This window comes from Cinclus cinclus, chromosome 3 (genome assembly GCF_963662255.1).
Source record: "Cinclus cinclus chromosome 3, bCinCin1.1, whole genome shotgun sequence".
Lineage (NCBI taxonomy): Eukaryota > Metazoa > Chordata > Aves > Passeriformes > Cinclidae > Cinclus > Cinclus cinclus.
The window spans coordinates 82,845,164-82,869,956 of NC_085048.1; the positions used below are offsets into that span (position 1 = coordinate 82,845,164).

At 40.4% G+C, this 24,793-nt stretch overlaps 1 protein-coding gene across 1 annotated transcript in view; it reads left to right on the forward strand.

Moving 5' to 3' along the window:
* The window catches only part of GLP1R (glucagon like peptide 1 receptor), an 80,728-nt gene that overhangs the window by 30,756 nt on the left and 25,179 nt on the right, over positions 1–24,793 (forward strand). The window contains 2 exon segments of the mRNA XM_062489022.1: positions 20,234–20,343; positions 22,878–22,984. Coding sequence (XP_062345006.1) covers positions 20,234–20,343; positions 22,878–22,984 — 217 coding nt within the window.

Here is a 24,793-nt window from a genome sequence, read left to right on the forward strand (position 1 = left end):
TGTTCCCCTCTGTGGCAGCACCATGTCCCAGTTTTTACCATTACTTCTCCTGGTTACTTATTTATCTTGACCAGTAAGATATTGCATCTTAGTTTTTTCCCCCATCCTGTTGAGGAGAGAAAGCAGCTGGGGGTGTGTTTGGCAGCCTACCAGTCACTTTACCTTATCCACCATGGAAGCCCAGGGGCTGTGAATAAGTCTCTGCCCTGGTGCCTGGAGCATTTCCTCACCTCCATCTTCTCTGACCTTGGTGTTCTGCACAGGGCTGTTTCTCACACTTTTCTTACCCCTCACTGCCAGGCATTGTTTGGATTTTTGTTGCATGTTTTCCCTGAGGTGTCATGGTATAGTTGATAATGTGGTGTTAGGTCATATATTGGACCTGATGATCTCAAAGGTCTTTTCCAACCTAGTTGATTCTGTGATCTTGTCTGAGGGGCTCAGCTGTGCCCTGCAGTGGATCTTTGGAAGCAGTTGTGTCCAGCATGGACAGCTCCAGCCTCTTCTTGCAGAGGCCACCCTTGGTTACCTCTTCAGCCTTGTCTACTTTCCTAAGTGACTTCAGAAGTTAAAATGCTGTTTGCTAATCCTCCTCAGCTTATTAAAGATGTTATGCTATTGGAATGGACAAACAAGCCTTTTCAAATGTATGCAAATGTTTTTTACCTCATGGTTAATGTAAAATAGTTGGCTACTGCTGATTTTATTTTCCAATAATGCTTTTCTGTCTGGATACCTGAAATTCTTCACAGACTTTAGCTTCTTTCCTCTAAACCTGTTTACTTTCAGTCTTTAACTTCCTGGACCTTCCAACTGCTCTTGAAACCACTGCTGGAAAAAGCCATGGTTTAACGCAATACTGCAGATTAATAAATTACTTGAATGTGCAGTATCTTTCATACTTTTGGAAATAAGTTTTTTAAAAATTAATTATCCTGAAAATGGTGTTTGTTTCAGTGAGAAGAGCAGCAGCCTGTAAACTCCTTGCTAGGGAGAATTGCAAAATACTTCAGAAAATCATTAAACCTCTGGATGTGTTCCCTTGTTGAGCAAATTGTGCATATACCTCAACCTCTGCTTTATCAGTGAGGAATAAGAATGGAACAAGGAGGACTTTGACTGTCCAATATAAAGCAAGAAGTCTGTATCAGTGCCAGGTATGCAATTTAGGAGCCTGAATTACTATGACCAGATAGTATTCTGTGATATCTTATGGAGTCATGTTCAAAGTGAATGCTAATGAACTGCTGTGATGAAGAGGCAATGTCTTTGTAATAGAAGATCTGGAGAAATAGAAAATTGAGCACCCTGTGATTTAGAGTGGTCACTAAAGCATGTTTAATACTTGTTCCTGCTTAGCCCCCTACTTGGAACTTGAAATAGGTTCTAGCTCTGCAGGACTTCCATCTCATCACTACTGGAAATAGAGAACAGGAAAAGATGAGACATTGTTTGGGAAGTATCTTCAAAACATGTTCAAGGAAGGTCATCGTCAAGTATGAAATGCTTCAGCCAAGCATACTCAAATATTTATGACTGCTGCTCCCGTGACTAGGAGTTAGGTTTTCAAGTTTGTAGAAAGCTTGCTGGGGTGTACCCCCAGGAATCCCCTGGGAATTTGAGTCTCTTGAAACCAAATGTTGCTCATGATGGGGTACTGAAATGGAAGAAGCATTGAGGCTGAGTCTCTTCATGATTTAACCACTTCTGTATAAAAATGTAGGGCTGGAAGCAGGGAAAGGTGATCCAGGAAGCATACACTGGTCATTAAAGGATAACATTTTGAAAGCCATAGCCCACCCAGAATCTTGTCAAGTGAGATGAAGAGCAACAGAAAGGACTTCTAAACAGATAACAAAATAATTTGGATCCACTGCTGAGTGCAGCAGGAGAATCTTTGGTGAAGGATGGGGAAATGACTGAAGTATTCACTGCCTTTATCCTGGCCTTTGCTAATATAACTCACCTTCAGCAATTTGAGGCCTCTGTGATCAGTGGTAAAGCTGGAAGCAATGAAGACTTACTCTAACTGGATGAAGATCCGAATATGGAACACTTTCATGCAGTATACCCAAGCCCACAGCAATTGGTGGGATGTACTGACAAGTGCTGAATGAGCTGATTAATACTGATGTGATGTCATTTTGAGTATCTTTGAAAGGTCATGGCAGGTGAGGGAGATTCCTGCAATTGTCACCACTATCTTCAAGAAGTGCAAGGAGGTAAATCTGGGGAATTACAACTGATTGGCCTTCTGTTAGTCCCCAGGCAAGTAACAGACCAAATAATACTGGAAATGGTTTCCAAGCACTTAAAGGACAAGGAGGTGAGTAGGAGTAGTCAGCATGGGTTTATGAAGGTGAAATCATGCCTGATGTACCTGATAGGAGGACTAGCCTGGTGGCTCAGGGAAGAGCAATGGAGGCATTTTTCTTGACTTTAGTAAGGCTTTTGACACAGGCTCCCATAACATCCTCTGTGACAAACTGTGTGCATTAGACAAAAGGCTGAAAAAATTGACTGACAGGAATCCTGTGAGGTTCTACCTCTGTGGAGGAATAGATGTGTGTATCAGTGCTGACTTGCTGGAAAGCAACTTTTGCAGAAAAGGCCTTGGAGGTACTGGTGGATGCCAAGCTCAGCATGAGTAGCAATGTACCCTTGAGGCAAAGGACACCAATGGCTTCCTGGGTTGTATTAGGAAAACATTAGTGGCAGCTCAAAAGCATGATCCTTCCTCTCTACTCTGGGGAGTGACTCGTCTGCAGCTTTGTCCAGTTCTGGGCTCCCCAGTATGAGAGAGACATGGACTTACTTCAGCAGGTCAAGCAAATGGCTGAAGTTTATTGAGGTGTGGGAGTGTCTCTCTAATGAGTTGAGTCTGAGAAAGCTGGTCTTCAGCCTGGAGAAGAGAAGGCTTCAGGGAAAATCTTATCAGTGTGTATGTTCACATGTTGAAATACAGAAAATTTCTTTTAAGCATAATTATTTTATGACGAGTTTTGTCAAATACCTAGGACAGGTGACCCAGAGTGGTTTTGGAGTCTCTGTCCTTGAAGATGATCTTAGCCTGACTAGACATGAACCTGAGCAACTTACCACAGTTCCTTGCTGTATTAGGAAATCTCCAGTCTCAATCCAGTGTTGGCTGTTTTGTGATTTCTCTGCTTCTGTTAACTTCTTTTTATAAGATAAGTCTTGGTAACCAGTAATTGTCAGGTGCTACAAATTTCTGTTTATGTCAGCCAGAACACAAGATAGGGAGAAGAAATTGCATGGTAAGTGTTTGGAAAGCTGGAGCATTCCTTGAAGAGTTAGAGGTTTTGCAAACTATGCTTTAATAGCTTTTGCTGTTTGTGTACCACTCTTAGCCTAGTGGCTGTCAGTCTTGAGCCTGCCTTTCTGCAAATCGCAACAGCAGATGTGGCCCAGCAGGTTGCCTACCAGAGTGGCAAGCTGACAATGGTTTGAAGAACATTTTACGTGCTCAGCAGGTATGTGCTGTGTCACTAGTCCAACTGCACATGATGTCAGTCTGTTCTTTGAATGTTCTACGCGAGAGAGTTGCTCACTGAGGTGTGACATTCTTCTTGCTCATTTAATGTGGAGGCCTCTGAATCATTGTCTGCATCATGGGCACAGTTCAGCAGTAGTGCTTTCTCCACTTCTTTGGATTGCTCATTTATCTCAGGGTACAAGAGTAACTGCAGGGTGATGGGAATCTGTTCAATGAGAAACTTGAGAGTTAATCTAGTTCCAGTGCTGTTACTACTCTGACTTGTGTGCATACAGAGGCTCAAGACCAGCCTTTTGCCAGACAAATCCAAACAAGATGGGCTTGCAGGTCTTTTGTGATAAGGAATAGGTACATTTGCAAGATTTTTCCTTACAAGATCACTTCTCTTGTGATTGCAGCATTTATCGTCAACCCTTTTTGAAAATGCTGCTTGCAGAAGAAGCTTGTGTAGTACAGCAGAAGCAATCAGTACTGTCCCACTCATGTCAGATCCCTTTAGAAACACTGAGGCTGAAATTTTTTTGTTGTGTTGCCAAGCAGGTGTGTCAGCGTCTCTGAAAGAGTCACTGTTATCATACTTGTCTGCAAGGATGGACTCTTGAGGGCTGGGAATATATTCACGATAATTTAATAGAAGAAAGATCACAACATTAGATCAAGATTTTATGTTTGAAACCATGTATGCCTGTACTGCTACAGACTTTTTGTGACAGGCAAGTAAATTGAACCTGAATTCTTTAAAGGAATTTTTAAATTATAGATTGCACTGAAATAGTGGGTATTCATTTGTGGGTGCACTTTTGAGATGTGCTCTGAAGGTTGAGTTATTTTCTTTCTTCAGTGGCACTGCAGTGCTGTCATTTTTTCATCTGTAGTTATGCAGCAAACTAGATTGGAGATTTCACCCAACTGAGATGTGGGGGTTTCTCCTCATTCCTATGAGTGTTGTTTTGTTTGTTTTATTTTTTTTCCTCATGTAGATCAGTTTCCTGATTGGCATGATTGCACCTCTATTAGCATTCATCTGCTTCAAGCATATTGGTCACTATATTATTTTCTCAAAATAAAATTGTGAAATAAGGGTACTATGGGTATATGGGTAACCAGTATCCCACTAAAGCCAAAGTAGCTGAGGTTTAGAGTAGCCTCTGCTTCAATGCAGGTTAAATCATTGTCACTAGAATGAGAAATCGGTGGCTGATTTCACACAGCACAGGGGTTGGTATCCTAGCAAATGAGGAGCCCAGACACGTCTGGGCTGCAACTACATGGCAGGAGTTCATAAAGTTGTGTCCCTTGAGAGCCATATATAAAATAGCTTTGTGCATGTAGTGAGGGAATTCTTGATTGCTTCTTGATTGCTTCTTGACAGCAAGAAGCAAGATCACTGGGGCAAAGGGAATGTGGAAAGTAATCTAATTTTGGTCAAAATATTCTGTTCATATTTTCTGTAGGGAAATTCTTAAGTTTTCTGTTTGGGAAGATTTCTTGGTTTTCAAGTGTTACTTTGAAATGCTTTGAAAATATGAATGTGAAAATGTATAGACTATCAAAACAAGTACGTGCTCAACCTTTGCATGCCTTGCTCCCCTATCCCTCAAAAAAATCCAACCTAAAGCAAAGTTCTCTTTTGGCCTGCTTATACATCTTTGAAAGACCAAACTACAGAGGTTTCTCAAATCTGTGCAAGCTATTTCACTCTAGCTCTATTTGGCTTTTATTTGTTCTTATGCAACTCCCACTGAGGGCAGGTCTTTGTGGGGAGATGCTAAAGTAGCAGGAGGGAGGCTATTGTTAAATGAATTTGTTCTGCAAAGTTCCCAGTAGAGATCTTGGCCCACATCCAGAGCTTGTTGAAGGCAATTTTTCTATACCTGTGGCTGACAGAGTTGAAGCTTTTGCTCCTCTATGTGGAGCCCACTTAAGTTATGATAGCACTGAAGTTGCACCAGGTAAAACTTGCACACCTTGCTATCCACATTGCAGTTGGAGAGATTATGGCAAGTTCTGGGGCCATAGCTGTCTCAAAGCCCAGTCACTGCAGAAGCTCTGAGAGCAGCAGTAGGGGCTCCTTTAAGGGACAATGGGCACCTTGCCTCACTGTCACTGGCTGTGTGCTTTTTCTTGTTACCTTCTCATAATTGAAGGCCAGCTGCCAGTAACACCATGTGGATTTGGAAACTGTGGAGCTGCACAATTTGTCTTGCAATTATGCCTCCTCTGGGGTTCTGATATTTTATTGTTTAATAGCACTAAATCCTTTTTAATTAAAAAACCTTCCAGGGGTACCAGTTTCAGATGAGTTATGTGAACAGTAGCCACATCAGTGGCTCCTACATGCACTGGACTGCACCAAGGCTGGCTGTGGACTTGCATCAACACAGGCATGGCTGTTACTGAGAACTTCACTCAAAATCTGAAATCTTTAAATGCTTTTGTTTCATCTTAGAATCTGTCTCTTTTTCAGGTGTCAGGGGTCTGACACCTGAATCAGTTTGATGCCAGTCTGTATCTGTGTTGATATCTTGTTATGGCACAGTAGTGAATTTTGAAGCAACCCGATTTTGCTGCTTGCTGAGACTGATTTAGTTTGAGCAGCTTTGGTGTCTGTTTCTTCAGAGGAAATTAAGCCAGAAGCTGTGCCCCAGGAGTGCATTGGATTCTTTTCAGTCCTGGGGGGAGGCATAAGACCTAACAATTTGGCTGTACTATTATGAAGTCTTCCAGAACAACCATACCCGGGCCTTTGGAGGACTTCTGCACTACCAAGATCTCATGGAATTGTAATATTTCTTGTGCCAAGTAAAGGGCCAGATGGCTTGTATGCCATGTATTGGTATTGTCCATGAGGCCTCAGTGCTTTGTAGTTCTCTATGCTCCCTAAATCTACCTTTCTCTTAGTTTGAAATTGTTTTCTTTGTTTACCTAATAACTTATTGTTGTTCACCTTTGCTTGAATCACTTGTCTTCTATAATTCATTTTATTATCAGTGTTATCCTCTTTTTTACTACATTATGTGTTTCAGTGGTGACACCTGCTCCTTTGTTCTCCCAGATCATCGGGTAAAGTACAGCCTGGGGACCCCTGGAAGCAACACTGGTTTCCAGCCTGTGACGTGAGACACCTGAGAGTCTCTCTGGTGGCAGGCTAACCCAGCAGTAATAGGAGATGACCTCTGAGAGTTACCTTGTGGCTGCCTCTGGCTACTAGAGATGGAGTCAGTCTGATTAAATCGTGGAGATACCTGGCACCACAGCTGTATTACACGCAATAACTTTGCCCAGTCACAGAGATTGTATGAGCTGAGCTTCATGTGGGGGTGTGGAAATGCAGAGAACAGACTGGGTTGCTGGTCCAGAGTACTGTCAGTTGCAAGGATACATTGAGATCAGATATTTCTTGTTTCTCTCTGCTGTAACCTATGTTTGAGACCTTCTTTGACTCCCCATTTTCTCTCTGATGGCAGGACTTCTTTTCTTGATGTCTTTAGGTCAGGGCTCTGTATAAGGCTTTGGGTGAAAGTGGGGTGTTACTTTGGAAGTCCCAAGTACCAGAGGTTAGCAGTTTGACCATGAGGTTTTATGCTTGTATAAAACAATTTCCTCAGGGCTATGAGATATAGACAAACCTTACTGAGGTGCAGCAGAGATCATGGAAATTATCTGCACAGTCCCCACCCAGCATTAATGTCTAAGTTAGTCCTGACTGTTGCTTAAATCATGAATTAATACCTTCCTTCTTGTGTGGTGCATTTATTTTCCCAGGAGCTGTAATTGTACTTACACAATTGCACAATTGTTATGATATAATGTATAGCAGTACTGCACATTGCGTTCCCTGCTACACAAGCAGGAAAACCAAAAGTGTTGAAATGAATCCATCTGATCCCAAACTAAATTCATTTGTGATTGTTGTGCCCAGCAAGTAGAAGACCTGAAAAAGGAAGCAGAACCTTGTTGTGTTTGTCAAGCTGCTGCCACGATTGCTTTGGGTCTGTGGCATGCAGTACCGAGACCCAGGTGAGAATCACATGTAAACTTCTTCCTTGGCAGGATTTTGTCATTGCTGCTGGGGTGCCTGAACCATTGGAAAAGCTTCTGCAGCTAATCTTTTCTTAAATGTAATTTAGTACCCCCCTCAGCCCCTTGCTATCAAACACAGTCATTCAGGGCTGGTGTTCAAGCATCTGAACTCCCAAGGCATCTGCTGTCCCACAGGATTAAATCCAGTGTCCTGGTCCTCTGCCCTTCCACTGAGTTGCCTGTGTTTGCACGCTGCTCAAACTCAGAGGGGGAGGGAGTTTGGGGACAGAGTACCATAGTGCCAGCAAGAAGCAAAAGCATAAAAAAAGATGTTTGATTTTGTTTGTGAAACCTCCTACGAATAGCAGTGCTGCGGCAGTGAGGCTCTAATGTTGCCTGCACAAAGCAGACCAAAAGGAGCTCTGTTACTTCCTTTCTAGAAGGCTCTGTGGAAAACCACAGCCAAGGAAGCAGCACAAAATGCCTGCATTTGCATGAGAGTTTTCCTTCAGACAGTTTTTGAAGTTACATGCATGGTAAGAACATTTCGTTCAAGGGAAAGTTCAAGTTAAACCTTGTCTGGTTTCATCTCTCACTTTTTGTTTAATCACCCAGCTTCACAGTTTGAGATGGTCTTTTAAAACCAACACAGCAGATGTCTTTGTGAGTATATTGTTAAAGTACCTGCTTGTCTTTTTGTGAGCAAGAAAATAAATTTCACTTCAAATATTGGATCTCTGAAGATGATTAGACACTTATTAAATTTCTTCCTTTCTTTGCGTTAATAAAACCAAGCTTCCAGAAAGTTCTCCAGAGTACTGAAAAGGGGTATGAGCTTTTTTTTTGATGAAAAATGTTTGCATTTGCTAACCTGTAAGCAATTCAAAATTTGTCTTCTTGCGCCAGAAGCTGTCTCAAGCTAATTGGCAATTTCAGTTTGCTTAAATAATAATAATAAAAAATATCTTAGTCTTTCGAGTTCACCTCTGCCTGTCTTTGTAAGTCTCTATCAGGTAGTATACTGGAGAACTCTCAAACATATATTGCTCATCTCAAGGGCAGATATAAGGGCTGTTGACAGAAATAACTTTAAAAATCATTAACAGATAGATGCTATTAACATCCATTTATTTTGGGCCACATGGCAATGCCATTCTCAGTTTTATCAATTTTGCTTATGCAAAAGAAACAGCTTTTTAAATAAACTGCTGCTTAACTTCAGAGTGAGGTACATAAAACAGAGCAGTGGTTTATGACCTTCCAGCTGGGCTGAGATGTGACTTTCTGTAAAGACAATTGAATGATCTCTTCTCTGATTCCTCTTCTGCTGTTACCAAAATACATCAAATGTGTTATAGAACAGGAAACTTAGCATATGGCCAGACATTGAAATGCACATGTGTGATAGATGCATGAGATTCTTATGTCAGGTATAGATCTGGTCACCTGAGACCTTCTAGGCAGAATTAGGTTTTTGCACTGCTTGACAAGCCTACTGTTGGATATCAGCTTGCTGTGTCTGTGGGAGTTGGAGCAGTTGGCAGGACTGCATGTTTTCCAGAATTTTTTTAGTTATAACTGTATCATGTTTTTGTTTGAAGTAATTCCTTGAAATACACTGTCAAGGATGTCAAGGCACACCTCAGAAAAGAGATAGCTGAGCTTCATTTTTTGAGTGCTTGAGACATTTTCTTCAGCTAGTCTGGCCATGAATAGTGCCTTTCAGGGAGAAATGAAAACCATTTGACCCAGCTGCAAGGAAGAGCTGGACTGCCCCTGTGCCTTGCCCATGCTAGTCTAGCAGGTAGCTAGATATGTTTGAGCTCAACAATTACCTTATACTTCATCTGTGCTCTCATTACATACTGCATAACTGAAGTTATCTACTTGCTTGTATTTATTTTCGGTACCAGTGCACTCTTACACAGAGGAAGGTCAAACCTTTCTTTGGGTTGCTTACACCTAAGAACTTGCAGTTTTTAATTGCTGTGGACAAGGAGTAAACAGGAACAATTAAGGGTCTGAATAAACAATAGTGTTTGTGTGTGCTATATAATTAAATGTCTTGATGAAAACAGATTATTAACTTTCATCTTACTTCAATGTTGCTAATGACTAAAATATTGATTGTTTTGGGTCCCCCCCCCCCCAAGTCCCAGATGATGTGGTTGGACATGAATGCCTGATCTTAAAACAGCATAGGTGGAGAGCAACTTGCCCACATGGATTGCTTCCTCCCCTTTTCAGGAATTCCTGGCACTTTATCTTGGGTGATAGGAAAGACTCCTCTCACATTCAACCTACGTGTGTCCTCTTACACAATAAATGTGCCTCTGATGTGATAATGATCTTAAAGGTTATTTCCTTTTCAAATATCCTTAGTTAAATTTTGGTAAGATACAACTCCATCTATGTATATATGTGCATCTGTGTGTGTGTATATATATATATATAAGTAAATGCTTTATGTAAAGGCAGCTGAGCCTTTGCCTCCTGGAGTTAGCAGCTCTGTGGTTGAATCTTCTATAATATTTTTATTTGACAGAGTAGTCCTGCAAAAAAAGTGGACTGACTTAAATGATGTTGGAATGTAAGTCTAATTATAGAACATCCTCCCTTTCATGCTGTTTCACATATGCAACTTTAACTTGAAAATATGCTAATTTTTACAAGGATTACACTTCTTAATCATGCACAGTTTTGTTTAGCAGTATTATTCTTTTCTACTTCCATGTTTTATTGATGACTTTCCCCTTGAGAGTTTTCTGTCATAGACTAGATTTTCCCTGAGAGACGCAGGTCCCTGCTATGAATTTTGAAAGTGTCTAATCCTCCTCAGACATGCTCCAAATGTTAAATGTTAGGATTCCCATACATCACTTTAATTCTTCTTTGAATAAGAATAAAGCTTTTCTAGGCAATGTTTGTGAGAGAACTTGGGTACATGACTTGTTTGACAAAAATAATTCTGGTTGATGTCTGGTCAGACTCATATGACTTCCTGGTTCTAATTTACTTTTTGACAATTGGAATGAGCAGAAATGAATTAGAAAAGAAAAGGCTCATCATCATATTTCCTCTGAAGGCAAAAAACTGACTTACTCAAAAACTGCCTGGTAATGGTCCTGGACCTTAATGAATCAGGGCACCAACAATTCTTTAAACAGAATGAAAACATGGCTAAAATGTGGAAAACATTACATTGGTGTGACTGATGAATGACAGTAGGCCTCTTCAAGCTTTTTTAAATGTGAGGTTTCATTGGCAGTGATAAAGGAAGGGATTGCTCCTTGGCAGGAAGTTAAAGTCAAAGGGATTTTATGTCCATCCAAATACCTCTCAAGCAATGAGAGCTGAATGGAAATGAAAATGGAATCAAGAACTTGGGGAAAATTACCCATATAAGGATGTAAGAGATCTTGATTTTTAGATCGGGGATAGGTCCCAGATTTGCATTGGCGGGTAAGAATCATTGAGATTGGTGTAAAGATTGACTTTGTAAAGGAAGGGTAAATCCAGACGTACCTGCAGCTTTAGTGGCCTCCAGTCACTATTGACAGGAAAGGTGGTGGCTTCTATCATGAAATTTCCTGGTCCTCCCTTCACCAATTATTTGTAAGAGCTTGTATTTAGTATCTTATGGATTTGTGGGACTTGGGATGATGAGGTTCAACAAATTAGAACTCTGTTTTAAGGCTGATGTTTTCCAAGAATATTTTGTCAAAATCTCATTCTGTATTTCAGCATGTGGATGAGAGAGGAGTGTGGCTCTTGTGTTACTGGTGATACATCTCTTGCTGCTTGTGGAGATGAATTCCTTGTGCGCTTATTTGTACTTACTGTCTCCAGAGGCCATATCAGTGTCAAGTAGTCTTCCTTTCTCCTGAAACGTGTGACTGTTGAGACCAGACATGTTTTTGGTGCACGGGCTGAGAAGGGCTTCTTGTGGCCTTGTTGGCTGGAACAGGTCAAGATCTGAGAGCAGATGTTCTTCATTGATTTTGCCCCTCTTCACTGCTTGGCTGGAGCAGGAGGAGCTTGGACTATGATGAGGAAGGCTGAGGAGTAAATAGACTGATGAGAAACAACATGTGTGCAACATGTGTTGCACCTTTAACTATGGTGGTTCTGGAAAATGGTAACCCTGAGGAGGAGCTGAGAGAAATAGGAGAGTGTGGGGGGAAAGGGGGCAACTGTGCAAAGGTAGAGCAGTAGCTCAGAACTAAATGTTGCAGCAGCAGGAAGGGTTGAAGGAATGAACCTGAAGAGGAGAACCAAGGAGAGGAATGCAGTTAGGGAAGAGAAGAATATGTCTTCAGTCTTTAAAAGGATGACATGCTTTATTTTATTTCTTCTGCTTAGGAGTATCTACATTCTTTATTTTGTGTAGATAGTGGCTAATTTTTGTGGAATTATAGTTAGCTATAAATGAAGTTTGATAGTTTGAGATAATTGTATTATCTGTTTTGCAGGTGTCTGTGCTGAAAGCTTCCTATTGTTTAGGTTTTTTTGGATGATCTTTATAACTGTCTTGTGGAAGATGATAAATTCAGGATTATTTAATTAATGGTTCTTCATACCATTGTTTTGGTGGGTAACCAAATACCACTAATTTCTATTTTGCCAAGACTGGTAGTTTGCTTGCAGCACCTGGCATTTGTTTTAACCTCCATGTTCTGGAGCTTTTTATTTTGTGCAGAAGCTGCATCAACCAGCCAGTGTTTATTTGCATGTGTATCTCCCTCCCCCTCCTGGCCGTGCATATTTAACATACTGGTTATCTGTTATCTTTTCTCAACCTTTTTTCTTTTTTTTGCTTGCTTTAGTTCAGTAAGCATTATGTTAGTGATTTGTCTAGTTTTTTTCCTTTCCTTTTAGCTTGTTTTGAGGGCTTTTTTGCTTATTTTTATAGGGCCTCAGAATATGGACATTGTAAAATAGATCCCTTCCTCTGCCCTGGGAAGCCTTTAGTTGTATGGTTTGCAGTCTTTAAAGAGAACTTTTTACTGCAGGATTTGGTTTTTTGCATAATTTTGATATCCTCTAATAGGATGGCTTCTATTAATTTCATTAACCGATCCAATAATTTAAAAACACAAAACCTCTAACAGCATTTTTACAAATTTATTTTGCATTAAACTTCCAAACACGTTTGTTGTTGTAATAAATGTATTCCAATCCACTTTTATTTATTCTGAACAAAACTTTTAATGGTACTTTTTGGTATCTTACCAAATGTTGGCAAAGCTGTACTATTATCATAAATACTTGTTTTTTGTAGGCTTCCTTCTTTTATTGCATTAATTCACTTATCTTTTATAGTTCATAAACACTCTTTATTAAACCTCATGCCCACATGCATGTGTGCACTTTAATGATTTTTTTTATAGTTGATTTCAAAAAGTTATGTTAGGTGTCAGTGTTGTCTAGCATAGTTAATGGCAGCCTTTTCTTAATACAAGTTCCTCAAATTAAATTCTTGGAGGGTATAGCTCCTTCTAGGGTAATGCTCTGTTAAAAACAATATTATTTTCCAGAAAGCTTCTAGTTTTTGAGAATTTAACTCGTACCCAGTGATATATAAATTTGTGACTTAAGGAATACTTTGATTTGGTATGGTCTTCTTTGCTTCCTTAACCTTTATTGGCCACTGTTATGCAAGTAGTTTTTAATTCTGAAGCTAGGTTCTGTGATTATTTTCTTCACAGATCTTATTATTTCAGTATGAAGATTGGATTTGCATGTGAGGTGTAAAGGGGGCTCTTCTCTGCAGGATCATTGCCTCACTAACTGAGGAAGTTTGTGTTGAGTGCAGAGCTGGCAAGGACGATCTCTGCACTAGGAGAATGGAATATGCCCTTGCAGAACAAATTTTGTGGCTGCATAATTTTCTTTTTGTATAAATGTGATTTTATTATTTTACCAAAATATGGTCTTTATTTTTTGATCATCTCTTTATGCATATGACCTAAAAGCCTTTAGTGTTCATTGGGGAGCTGAATTGTTGGTGGTCTTTGAATGGACTATACGAATAAGAAAATGCTGTATTTGGTATAGACTTAATTCAGTCCATTTAAATATGGCTTGCATCTCACAATAATAAGAATGAGTAATTTCACATTAAATTATCTCCCTCTGTTCTGTGTCCTGAATAAAACCATGGATTCTGTTGGGGGAAAAAATATGGACATGTATATGTAATGTGTATGTAGAAACAATGTTATTGGGTGGAACTAGAGCTCATATAAGTAGCTTTAGCTTAACACTTCCTAATTCTTGAATCTTTAGTGCTGTTGTGTTAACGTAATTTCAAAAGGAATACTTTTCAATAAGTATTTATATGCAGTAAATATTCCTTGGGTGATGTCAAGCAGCATCACCTCCATCTGCAATGTCTGTGACTTTGTGCTTTGGACAGCACAGCAGAGGATTCTGGCACTGAGAATTTCTAGGACATGCAGGGGTGTCTGTGCAGCCTCTGGTGTGGCCTGTGCTTGGTTGGATCTTCCCTTGCACTATGTAAAGGTATCTGTTTGGTCTGTATTAGGTCATGTCAGGTGTCACTTCAAATTCTGGTGGTTTGGGTGAGAAGTGGGGAAACAGACTCAAACATCCCTATTGTGAATGTCCCTCATCAGTAGCTCTGAGCCTGAAAGATCCAGGAATCCCTCCTGCCTTTTCCAATTAAAAAAGCATAAACATTGCAAGGGAGAAGAGTAACGAGGAAGAAGAAAAGTAAACACATTCACATTTCTACCAAGAGACAGACATGAGCTGCACTCACCTAACAGCTGCCTTTACAGGGTGTAAGGGAAGATCCAAGTAAGCAGGCATAGGCTTGGGATTTTTTTTCTTTTTTGTTATTACATGAGCAAAGGAGTTGAGATGACTAATACATTGTAAGGGAAGAGGAATGGTGGGAAAGAATACTAAATAAAGTACCCGTAGTTAAGCTGCCTGTTGAGGTAATATAATTTCATATGATGTGGTGGTAAGCCCAGCACAAAGGAGCATTTTGATAAATGTGATTCTTGGACAGTGGTGCAGGCTGGGGCTCCTCCAGCTCCCTGGAGGCTGCAGGATCAGACTTCCCTAATGTCAAGGGTTTAGCTGCATGCTCCTGGGCATGGGTTTAGAATGCCTTTGCAGAAAGCAGCACCAGGGTTGGGGCTGAGTGACACTTAGCAGTAGCTTTTACAGCCAAGAGTGATTCCTTTCAGAAGACCATTGCCCCAGTCACAGCAAGTGATAGCTGAACAGAGCCACTGATGGGAGTGCAACCTCCTAAATTCTGCTAAGTTGGTGTCCCCATCAAAGGGCAGGTTGCTCATTTCAGAAACAAGCCAGTCTGTTTTGAAGACTGTAGTGATGCACTCATACTGCAGAGTCCCTGCTTTATGGAGAAAATTGATACGTTTTCCAAAACAATTCCCCTGCTGGAAGTAGAGAATGGATGTTAACAGAGGACAGGTCTATAATGCTTGACACAGAGCAGACAGAAAAAACTGCAGTCTCCTGTGCTTCTCATTCTCTCATCTCTCTGCCTGAATAGAATTGATTGGCTAGGACATGCTGTAATTTATTTTTACAATGAATAATGTTCCAGTTTATCCTCAGGGATAGTTGGGTGAGTAATGTCACACTGACCTTGACACCCTGATGTTGTAAAATGCAGATGAGGTTGGCTGTTTCAAACAGAGAAGGAATTTGATTTTTTATTTCTAGTAAAAGTGGGGTGAATAAGGAAAAGTTTGTGAGCTTTTTGCCCATGCTCTCCACATGTAAAAGTATTCAGCTACTTCTGGGATTTGATTTGATTTACAGGTTCAGTAGATAGATGTTATTAGCTTCAGTGCTAACACTCTCATTCTCTGTAAGATGATAAAAGGTAGTTTTGGGCATCAGACCATGTTTTAACATGTAATTCTAATGAAGTGTGATTGACACTGTTCAAATAAACTCGTGCCATTAAGCTGCTGTTCCAAAGGTTTTGCCGCTTTTTGCACTTAACTTAAAAAATAAATAAAATCAGATTGCCTATGCACTGGGTGTGGATTTATTTTTCAGAGGATGATAGCCAATTCTAGACTGTAGTAGAATGATCTGAAACATTGACTGTATGGTAAGAGAAAACATAACAGCACAGGAAAAAGGTATTGCAGGATAGCAAGGAGGCAACAACCACCTTGAACCTTTAAAAAAATATTGTTTGTCATTCTGGTCTGTTAGAACTGATGCTAGTCTTTGTGTGCTTGGTGTTTTGACTGCATCAAAGGTAAGAGAGCCTGAGTCACTGCAGAATCCAGGCATGGACAAATGTGAATTGCCTCTGAGTAAATTCCCCCCCAGCTGTGGGGGAAGCTGTGTGGGTGCCTTCTTTCTGTCATGGCATACAGGCCACCTCCTAGCATGTCACTGTTAGTTTGCCTTGGTGTCTACTAATAATTGATTTTCTTTTCAGCAATGGCATCACATAAAAGTTGCAGGAAATGAGGTTCCTAGTGAGCTTTGGACGAGGCCTTCAGCAGAGACAGAATGTGTACATATACTATCCCTTTATCTGTTGTAGAAGGTTGAAGATTTCTGCCATCTTAAGCCATGACCACCTGTGCAGGGAGACATGAAATGCACAAGTGAAATAAAAAAAGGTTTTAAAACATTTTTAGGTAGCTTTATTGCAAACCACATCCTTTCCTCTAAGCAGTAAGAATGGTAAGACACTTGCAATTCTTGAGTCAAAACATTCCTGATTAAAACGTGGATTCCTTGAACTTTTTTGGAACGGCTTTCAATAAGCAAAGATGGGAATTTTGTATATGAGAAGATCTAAAGTTTCTCCAGGGTTTGATTGGTCATTTTGGTGAAAGACCAGAGCAGATTTTCTGGTGTAGAGGCTTGACTGAGACAAGACTGGGGAAGAGCATTCAGCTCGGGTGAATCTCTTCTGAGCTATCAGTCATTAACAGCCTTTTTTGTGTTTGGGCAGTAGCAGGTGCCTGCCTGTGACTGAGACTGTTGCCCAGAGGAGGAGGAGTAGATGGAGGCTGTTTGCCTACTGCTTCTGGGAAATGGAGAAAGTGGAATGGAATGGTGGAAAGAAAAAAGGAGAAAATGGAAAATGGAATGACTGTGGGCTGATGCAGTTTTGGAGGATTCTGTTTCAAAAGCACACCTCACACAGAACTCAAAGGTGCCACACCTCTGGGCTGGGTTTGTCTGGGAGACTGTGTGATGCTGATGTTGTATGGGCCAAGCTGCAGGGCATAAAGGATCTCATGTGTGTGGTGTTTATCCATTTCTGAGCCCTTCACAACTCCACAGAGTGATGCTGTGTGGGTAATGGGGAGTCTGACACATTACTGAAAGTGTTCCATTTCCACAACAGTGGGACTTGTTTTCACATTTCTGAGAGTAACTGGCTGCCTGCAGTGCATCAGCCCTGTGTTATTTTCATGTCCTGCATTCTGCACTCTCTCAGCTCTTTCATGAGCATTGTCCTATGTATCAACTAGAATTAATGGTACCTCAAAGTGGAAGTTTTCTACTTAACATTTTCTATCTCGTAAGCATTTTGGATAATAAATTTTTCCATAGACCAGAAGTTTAGGCTCTCACATGATGATGTGCAATCTCATCTGTTTGGAATTTGTTTGATTTTTTTTCTTTTATACCTTAAAGGCTGTTCCTGGGTACAGATAGCCCAGCTAGTCTTCAGTTGCCTCTGAGTCCTGCACTGATCACCACTGTTTTTGCAATCAGTAACTCTATGACAACCTGACACAGCTGGTGTGTGACTACCTAGAAGTCTGTAAGAGTCATCCACTTTGAGTGTTTGTGCCTCCTAGATGTGGAAGGAATGTTCCTGTCCAGTGTAATAGCATTACATTATTTTTTCTTCATATCTAAATAAATTGCCTTGTCTTTCTGTCTGATAGCAAATTCCATGTTTCATTTACAGTAAACCTTTCAGTTCCCTAATATATGCCAGGCTTCAGGATACACTAGATTTTCCTCTTCATTATTTAAAAAGAAGTGTTATCAATAAAAAGAAAATTAAAGCGTGTCATGATGATTCGGAGAGAAAATAAATATATTGAAGCTAAGCATTCATCCCAATTAGGCCTTGTCACTAAGAAATACTGGCAAAGGGGTAAATTCACAAAGTTTCAGAAAAAATTATAATAATGAAATAATGTTGGGGCTTAGTTTTTTTTTTTTTTGCTTGCTTTTTTAAAATTAATTCTCCTTTAGCAGGGTGGGTTTTTTCTTTTTTGTTTTTTTTTTCCCTCCCCAGGAATATAGTAAAATTTCTTGTTTTCTGAGGTTATTCCTCATAAGTTTGTCTTGTAATACTTGGTTATAGCTTATCTACTGGCAGTCAGGCAAAATTTCCTAGTTCTATGACCCTCCAAACTTGCATGTCCTGGATTTCACATTCATTGGCTTCAAATATACAATGTTTACTGATTCCTAGGGCTGCTTTTGCACGGGTGTTTTGAATGGCTTACTTCAAGTTGCTGACCCACTAATCCTAAGGGGGAGTGGGAGAGAGAATATGTAAGATTCTTTATGTATTCATAGCATCATTGAACAGTTGGGTTGGGAAGGACCTGAAAGATCATCAAGTTCAGACCACCCTGCTCTAGACAGGGATGTCTTCCACTAGGCCAGGTTGCTCAAAGTCCCATCCATCCTGGTCTTGATCTCTCAGGAATGTGGCATCCTCAGCCTCTCAGCGTAATGTGTTGCCATGACTCACCACCCTTACAGTAAAGAATTTCTTTCTAATACCTAATCTAGATCTTACTCTCCAGCTTTCCTATAGCCCCCTACAGGAACTGGAAGTCTGCTATAGGGTTTCCCAGGTGCCTTTTCTTCTCCAGGCTGAAGTAAAAAAGCCATTGAGTACCTCACCGTCTTTTCCATGTCCTTTGCAGCCAGGTGTTCCCTATCCTTCCTGAGAGGGCCCATGTTTTCCCTAGTCTTTCTTTTATTCATGATGTTCCTAAATAAGCATTTATTTGCCCTTGAGCAGGATCATTGCATTACCCTGACCTAAGGAAGTGGTTGTCACTGGCAGTAGATAATGAGAGCAGGTGCAGTTAGTGGCTATGAATGTGTGTGTTGCAGGTGCTGTGCCTAATCTCTCCTTCTGTTTTCACGTGAACAGATACCTTTAATAGTAAGAAGAAACCTCCACAAACATAACCTAATTTTTATATCATCTTTATATTATCTCTTACTGGTATATCCAGAATAGCAATTACAAAACCAAATAGGCTGTGCCTACCAGAACCATTATCAGGTACCATTTAATATACTCATTAAAAATTGCTGATTAGAATATTAATGTCTATATTGTTTTTTTTAAAAGCATTTATTACTTGGAGTACCTATTAGTTGTCTGCTGCTGACAATTATCAAACAGATTACCAGTTGTCAACTAACATGCAAATAACTTACTAGGCTGTTGGAATTTCAAATAAGCTTTAAAGTTTTCCCATTGAAAAGAAAAGCCAGATTCTAATGATTCTAGTTTGCAGTAATGAGGGAACTGACAACAGGATGAGGTTGCAGCAGGCAAAGTTGGGTTTGAGCAAAAGCTGAAACTGGGAGGTATTTTGATGCACTTGTAGAACTGAATCTTCCTAACTCAGCTTCTTATACCCCAGAATATTGTAAGTTTATTTTTTCAAACATTGTCTGGGTAGAGGCTAACCCTGCTTGAGGGATTGATCCAGCATTACTTTTTGAGGGGTAGCTTCGTTATAAAGAGTAGATCAGTTTACTGGCTCAAAAATGTGTTTAGTGAGAAACTTTCTTTGGAAAGCAGCTCATACAAGGACACTTCCAGGTTGCCTTTGTGTACAGCTGTCTAAGTTGTTAGATTTCCCCAGCACTTAAACACTAAAGAGGGAATTTCTTGTCATACACTATGACTGAATGCTGCTTTCCCTTTGCACTTTTTCTTTTGGTGCTTCAGTCTGATATAATTTTATTAGGACCCATTTCAATGTACTTGCCTTTACAAGATCAAGCAGCTAGCTTCTCCAGAAAGGTGTTTAATTTATTGCTGATTTTGTTATTCAAACATGTAGACAGAGGGAATAGAAAGAGCACATAGGTAGTTTAGGAAAAGATTGATGGCTTCATTTTGTGGCACAGATGTTTGTATAAGCATTTGCATTTTGGGAAGCTTGTGCTAGCTTACCTATTCTGAGGTTTCTCTGGGTCTGCATGTTTTCAGAAATAAAAAAGCACATTTAGTCTTTCTGCACCTTCTTTTCCATGTAAAATTTGTAGCTGAAACTTAACATTCTTAGAATTTGTATGTTTCAAAATCTAATATTTTAGTGAGCTGGAATTTATGCATGTTGTAGAATCCACACAAAGATGGCAGCAATTATTTCAGTCTCTTGTTACTGTGGAATGGTCAGCAACTGTCATGGAACATGTCCTGGTGCCATCTGTTATCTTGGCAGGTGCTCCAGGGCCCTGAGGACAAGGAGCAGAGTGTTGGGGGCAGGCAGGGAGCAGGTGCAGCACTTCCCCTGCCATGCTGCAGCTGCCCTCTCCAGCCAGAAGAGTGGTGGGTGAGAAAGGAGGGTTACTTGGAGATGCTCTGTGAACCTTGCCCCTCAGTCAAGCAGGCTCTCCTCCTGCTGACCCTGTGGCTCATTTTGCTCCTGGCAGTGCTGCATGGGCAGGTGTATCGCTTCTGCACCTTGGAGGGGACCTGGCTGCTGAAGGAGAATTCCACCCTGCCCTGGAGGAATCTGTCTGAGTGTGAGCCCTCTGACCAGGTAAGAGTTTTTCCCATTTTCACCCCCCCCTTGCTGCTGTTGTTTAGAAAAAGCAGAAGAGCGGAAAAAAGTAGTTGTTGATGCCCCCGCATTATTTTGTTAAAGTAATCTTGACTGACTCACCTCAGTGAGCCTAATGGTAAGGGACATCAGGTCTCTCCCTTTCAACAAAGGGAACATGGAGGGTAGACTAGAGCACGTTTAAATGTACGTGAGAGCCAAGAGAAGTGACTTAGGTCACCCCAGCTGTGGCGCAGTGCAAGGAGCTCAACTGCAGGAGTGACCTACTGTTATTCCTTTGCCTTTTTTCCATTGTCACATCATTGTAAAAGGGACCATTTGCTCTGTCTTGTTAGCAGCTATTAAAGTGATTAAGATGAACTGAACTGAAGAATATTTGCTTTTCTACCTTTAGGCATGGGGCAGTCCCTGCCTTTTTTTTTTTTTTAAGGACTTTTTTTGTCATTATACCTTAATTTTCGGTGGGCAATGGAATTAGGCTTGTCAGTGTTATTTTCTTGCCCTCGTGCTTTTTACTCTGCAGGGAGCTGAGATGCCTGGCACTAAATGAAGGCGAGCACAGGGATTTTCAGAGGATTTTTGACAGCTGTTGGCGTCAGCCAGTGCACTGTGTACGTTCCCATGACACGTGATACCACTACTACTGTGAACCTCCAAGGGAGATACTTTTCCTCACAGAAATTGAGTGCACACTCTCTATCCTGGCGTACTGGGAACCAGTGCATTACCCAGTCAAAACAGTTTAAATTTATGAAAGTCCCAAGAGCTGCAGGATCTATGCCCTCTGTGGCTTGCATTGCTCAGTGCTTCATTCTTCAGAAGAAATAAATGGCTACTGACTGGGAAGAGATGGGAAAAGAGAGAATTTCTGTTCTCCAAATATGTGAATTTTAACCTTTTCCTTTGACTTGCAGCCTTATTCCTTATCCCTTTTGTCTTCTGTGCTATACCACCAGAGCACATTGCCTTAACACTATGTGTAAGCCTGGTTTGACTTTTCCCTGTTGGCCATTATGATTTCTTCCAGAGCTGTGTTGGGACATGCCAATGAGTGAGATACGTAATGCTAACACTCGTTCATTTGGCACCTGCCTCCAATTTTTCATGAACTGATCTGGAATCCTAAACCTTTGTACTTGGTGTCACCCCCTGAAATGGGAGCAACTATGTTTGGTTTTCCAGCTAATGTATATAGAGCTCCATAGTAACTTTGGTTTATGCATTTGGCATGCAGGAATAAGAAGTTATTTTACAAGTTTGTCATGTGTTCTATTACAAATGTAACTAAAACAAATTCCAAAGTGTTAGTGAATCTATAAATTTAGGTGTACAATGTCATTTTCACCCGCGTACATGTTTTAATTGTCAGGTTTCAGTTGTTTGCTTAAGCTTTGATACTGAAGAGATTTTCCTTTTCATAAGACAGCTTTTGTAGCATTTCCTTTAAGGCATTAAGCTAGCAAATCTGAGGTACAGCCTATATGTTCACCTTAAATTCTCCTGGCTGTGAAGAGTGTATCTGAATAACTGTGCCTAATTTTTGAAGTACAAGTAATGTATTCCTTTGTACAGCACAGGTCTCAGGAGTCAATTGCAGAGTTAGCAGCTGGAAGAAGGGAAATAAAATCCCTGAGTCTATTTAGACAAAGATTCGTGCTTAGAGATGAGCTAGAACAGTGAATATGAATGTGCCTTGAAGGCTGAGAATTAAGACTGTTTTAAAATTCAGAGATGCCTGTACTTTTTAAAGTAATTCTCTTCTCTATAAGGATTTTGGGCAGAATTTTCATGCAAGGCTCTCAATAATCATGTTTTCAGTCAATCTGAAGAGAGCCCCACTGCTCTGGTCTGCAGCAGTCTGCTCCCTGCCAAACAGTGGAGTAACACCCAGGTTGTGAGATGCTGTTGGACTGTGGTTTGTTATTGGGAGCTTGCATAGTTGAGGCAGAAGACAGATGATTTGGAGGCAGAAAAGGGTTTGGGTATGTGAATGGAAGGCATGCTTTGCTTCCAAATCATCAAATAGGACCCAGATTGTTGCACTTGGAAGTGTAGATGAGGGCCCCCCTCCCCCCATTCTCACAGTAAGGAGAGTTGCTTGAAGTGCTGAAGTCTGAAAAGATTAGGTCTTCCATTTTTACTGCAGGTCTGAGTTGTGTCTGTGCTTCCTGCCATCAGTTTTAACACTTGCTTGTTTGGTAATTCATGTCTCTCCACTTTGTTATGAAATAATGTCACGTTATCTATTTTTCTAGCCAGGCTGCAAAACCCAACTATTTGAGTGAACACCTGGGAGCAGCTGAGGAATTAAGATTAAATTTTCATTTCTTTAGAGCGTATGGAAAGTGGAAGACTGATTTGGCGTGTGCATTTAAACTTGAAAGTAGGAGAATGATTTCTGGTTATCATTAAGAAAGTTTAAAAGTAGCTGGGAGAAAAGAACTGAAGGCCATGAGCTCTCTCTTTTCCCCCTCCACTTTTTTGTTTTTCTTTTCTTCTTTATATGCTCTCAGGATGCACCAGAAGAACAGCTCCTGAATTTGTCCATCATATACACCATTGGATATGCTCTTTCCTTCTCTGCCCTTGTAATAGCAACTGCCATTCTTCTTGGATTCAGGTAACTGGCGAAGCTTTGAAGAGAGTGGACTAAGGGTTTTATGTTTTTCTATATGACAGTATCAGACTTTGACAGAAACATTTGATAAATATTTCCTTCCTTCCATCATCTCATTATTTCTCTATCTTTTGTCACTTCTGTGTTCCTTCCTAAAATAACTCCTTCTTAAAATGCAAGTAAAATTGCCAAATCTTTGCAGTTAACCATATGGAACAGGTACTTTTTATCAATTGGAATATTTTGTTAGGCAATTTCTTTTATTTCCATACAATTTCCACTGGAAGACATGGTAAAAGAGAAATGCAAGCATTCCTTCATGGTCTCATCTGCAGATGAGGTGCAAGTCTGAGATGGGCAAGGACATTTTAGGAGAAAAATTTTCTTGTTTTGCTTGGAGTTACCCAGAGCATGAATCTCACTCTGGCCTATATCCCAGCCCTTACATTGAAGATGTGTGGAAATGGATTTTTGACAAAATTTTTTTTCTTTGGAGGACTTTCAGAAATTCTTATTTCTTTTGCAATATGAAATTCAATTTAAAACTTGAAAAGTTTGTGAAATAAATTGCTGTCAGCTGGCCATAGTGACATACTAAGTTCATCCAGGTTTGCACCTACATATTCAACAGAGCATATAAAAATTTAGACATTCTTGGTTGCACATGCCAAAGATGCACGGTGAGTGTTTGGTTTAAAAAAATAAAAGACAAAACCCTCCACCAGACCAAAACACAACTTTGGATTCTAATAAGAGATGTTTTGATTCCAGCTGGAATTTAGTTCCATTTGGGGATGCTAAGCAATGCTTAGAAAACACAAAGATGAGATTCTGTTCTGTTGTGGGAAGGAAGTCTCTCTGCCATGAAGCTGATCCCTACAGCCAGGTCCCATCCCTCTTATGTCCTGATGAGACTGCCTCCTAAAAAAGTATAATGTTTCATGTCCTGGTACTCTTATTTGTAATCAAATCAGGAAGCTTCAGTGCTCTGATCCTTCCTTCCCTAACTGTAGAATTATCATTGCCAGTTATTGCTCATTTGCTCTGGTGCCTGTACTACACTTCTAGAAAGGCAGTCCCTTTCCTTTCTTCCCTTATGTATTTAAAAAGGTCAGTCATATCTTTTATCTTCTAATTTCCAAAACTAAAATGATACAAGCCTTCTACTGTTGAGCCATACTTCTTTAGCACTGTATTACCCTTTTCCTTCCAGAGGAGAAGCATAGGAGGAATTTCAAGGAAGTTTTAAAATTACTTCAGAAATCCAGAGGCATGCTCACCCTCTGTGAATGCCATGTGATAATTATGATTTGTATGTGTTGTAACTGTGCAACTTTGGGATCTTTCTGAAAAAGCACCAGATGGTCTTGAAGTCTCCAAATGTCTCCCAGGATAACTGTTTCCTCCTCATTTCACCTATCAATGACACTTCTTGAGTAATCTTAGCAGCCCAAATGTAAAGGTCACAGAGCACAACCATGTACTTTTTGAAGGAAGGAAGAAAGGATGTTTTCTGGCAGGGAACAGAGAGCAAGTTTGTCCCCAAGAACCGGTAAGAGAGAGGGAATTTTGATGTCCTCACTTTTGTGGGGTGATGCTTTAGCATTTTTTCCTTCCGCTATGAAGCAGGAACTGGAGAATTGTACAGAAACATGTGCTTCTCACTTTGAAAGTGAGGTTCCAGGAACATCAGAGGTACCAAGAGTCTTGTTAAAACTATGCTATCAATACATTTTGCATTCTTCTGTCTACCAGGAGACAACTTGGTCCTGGATATCATGAAATAAGGGACTTACCCCTATGTGAATTGCA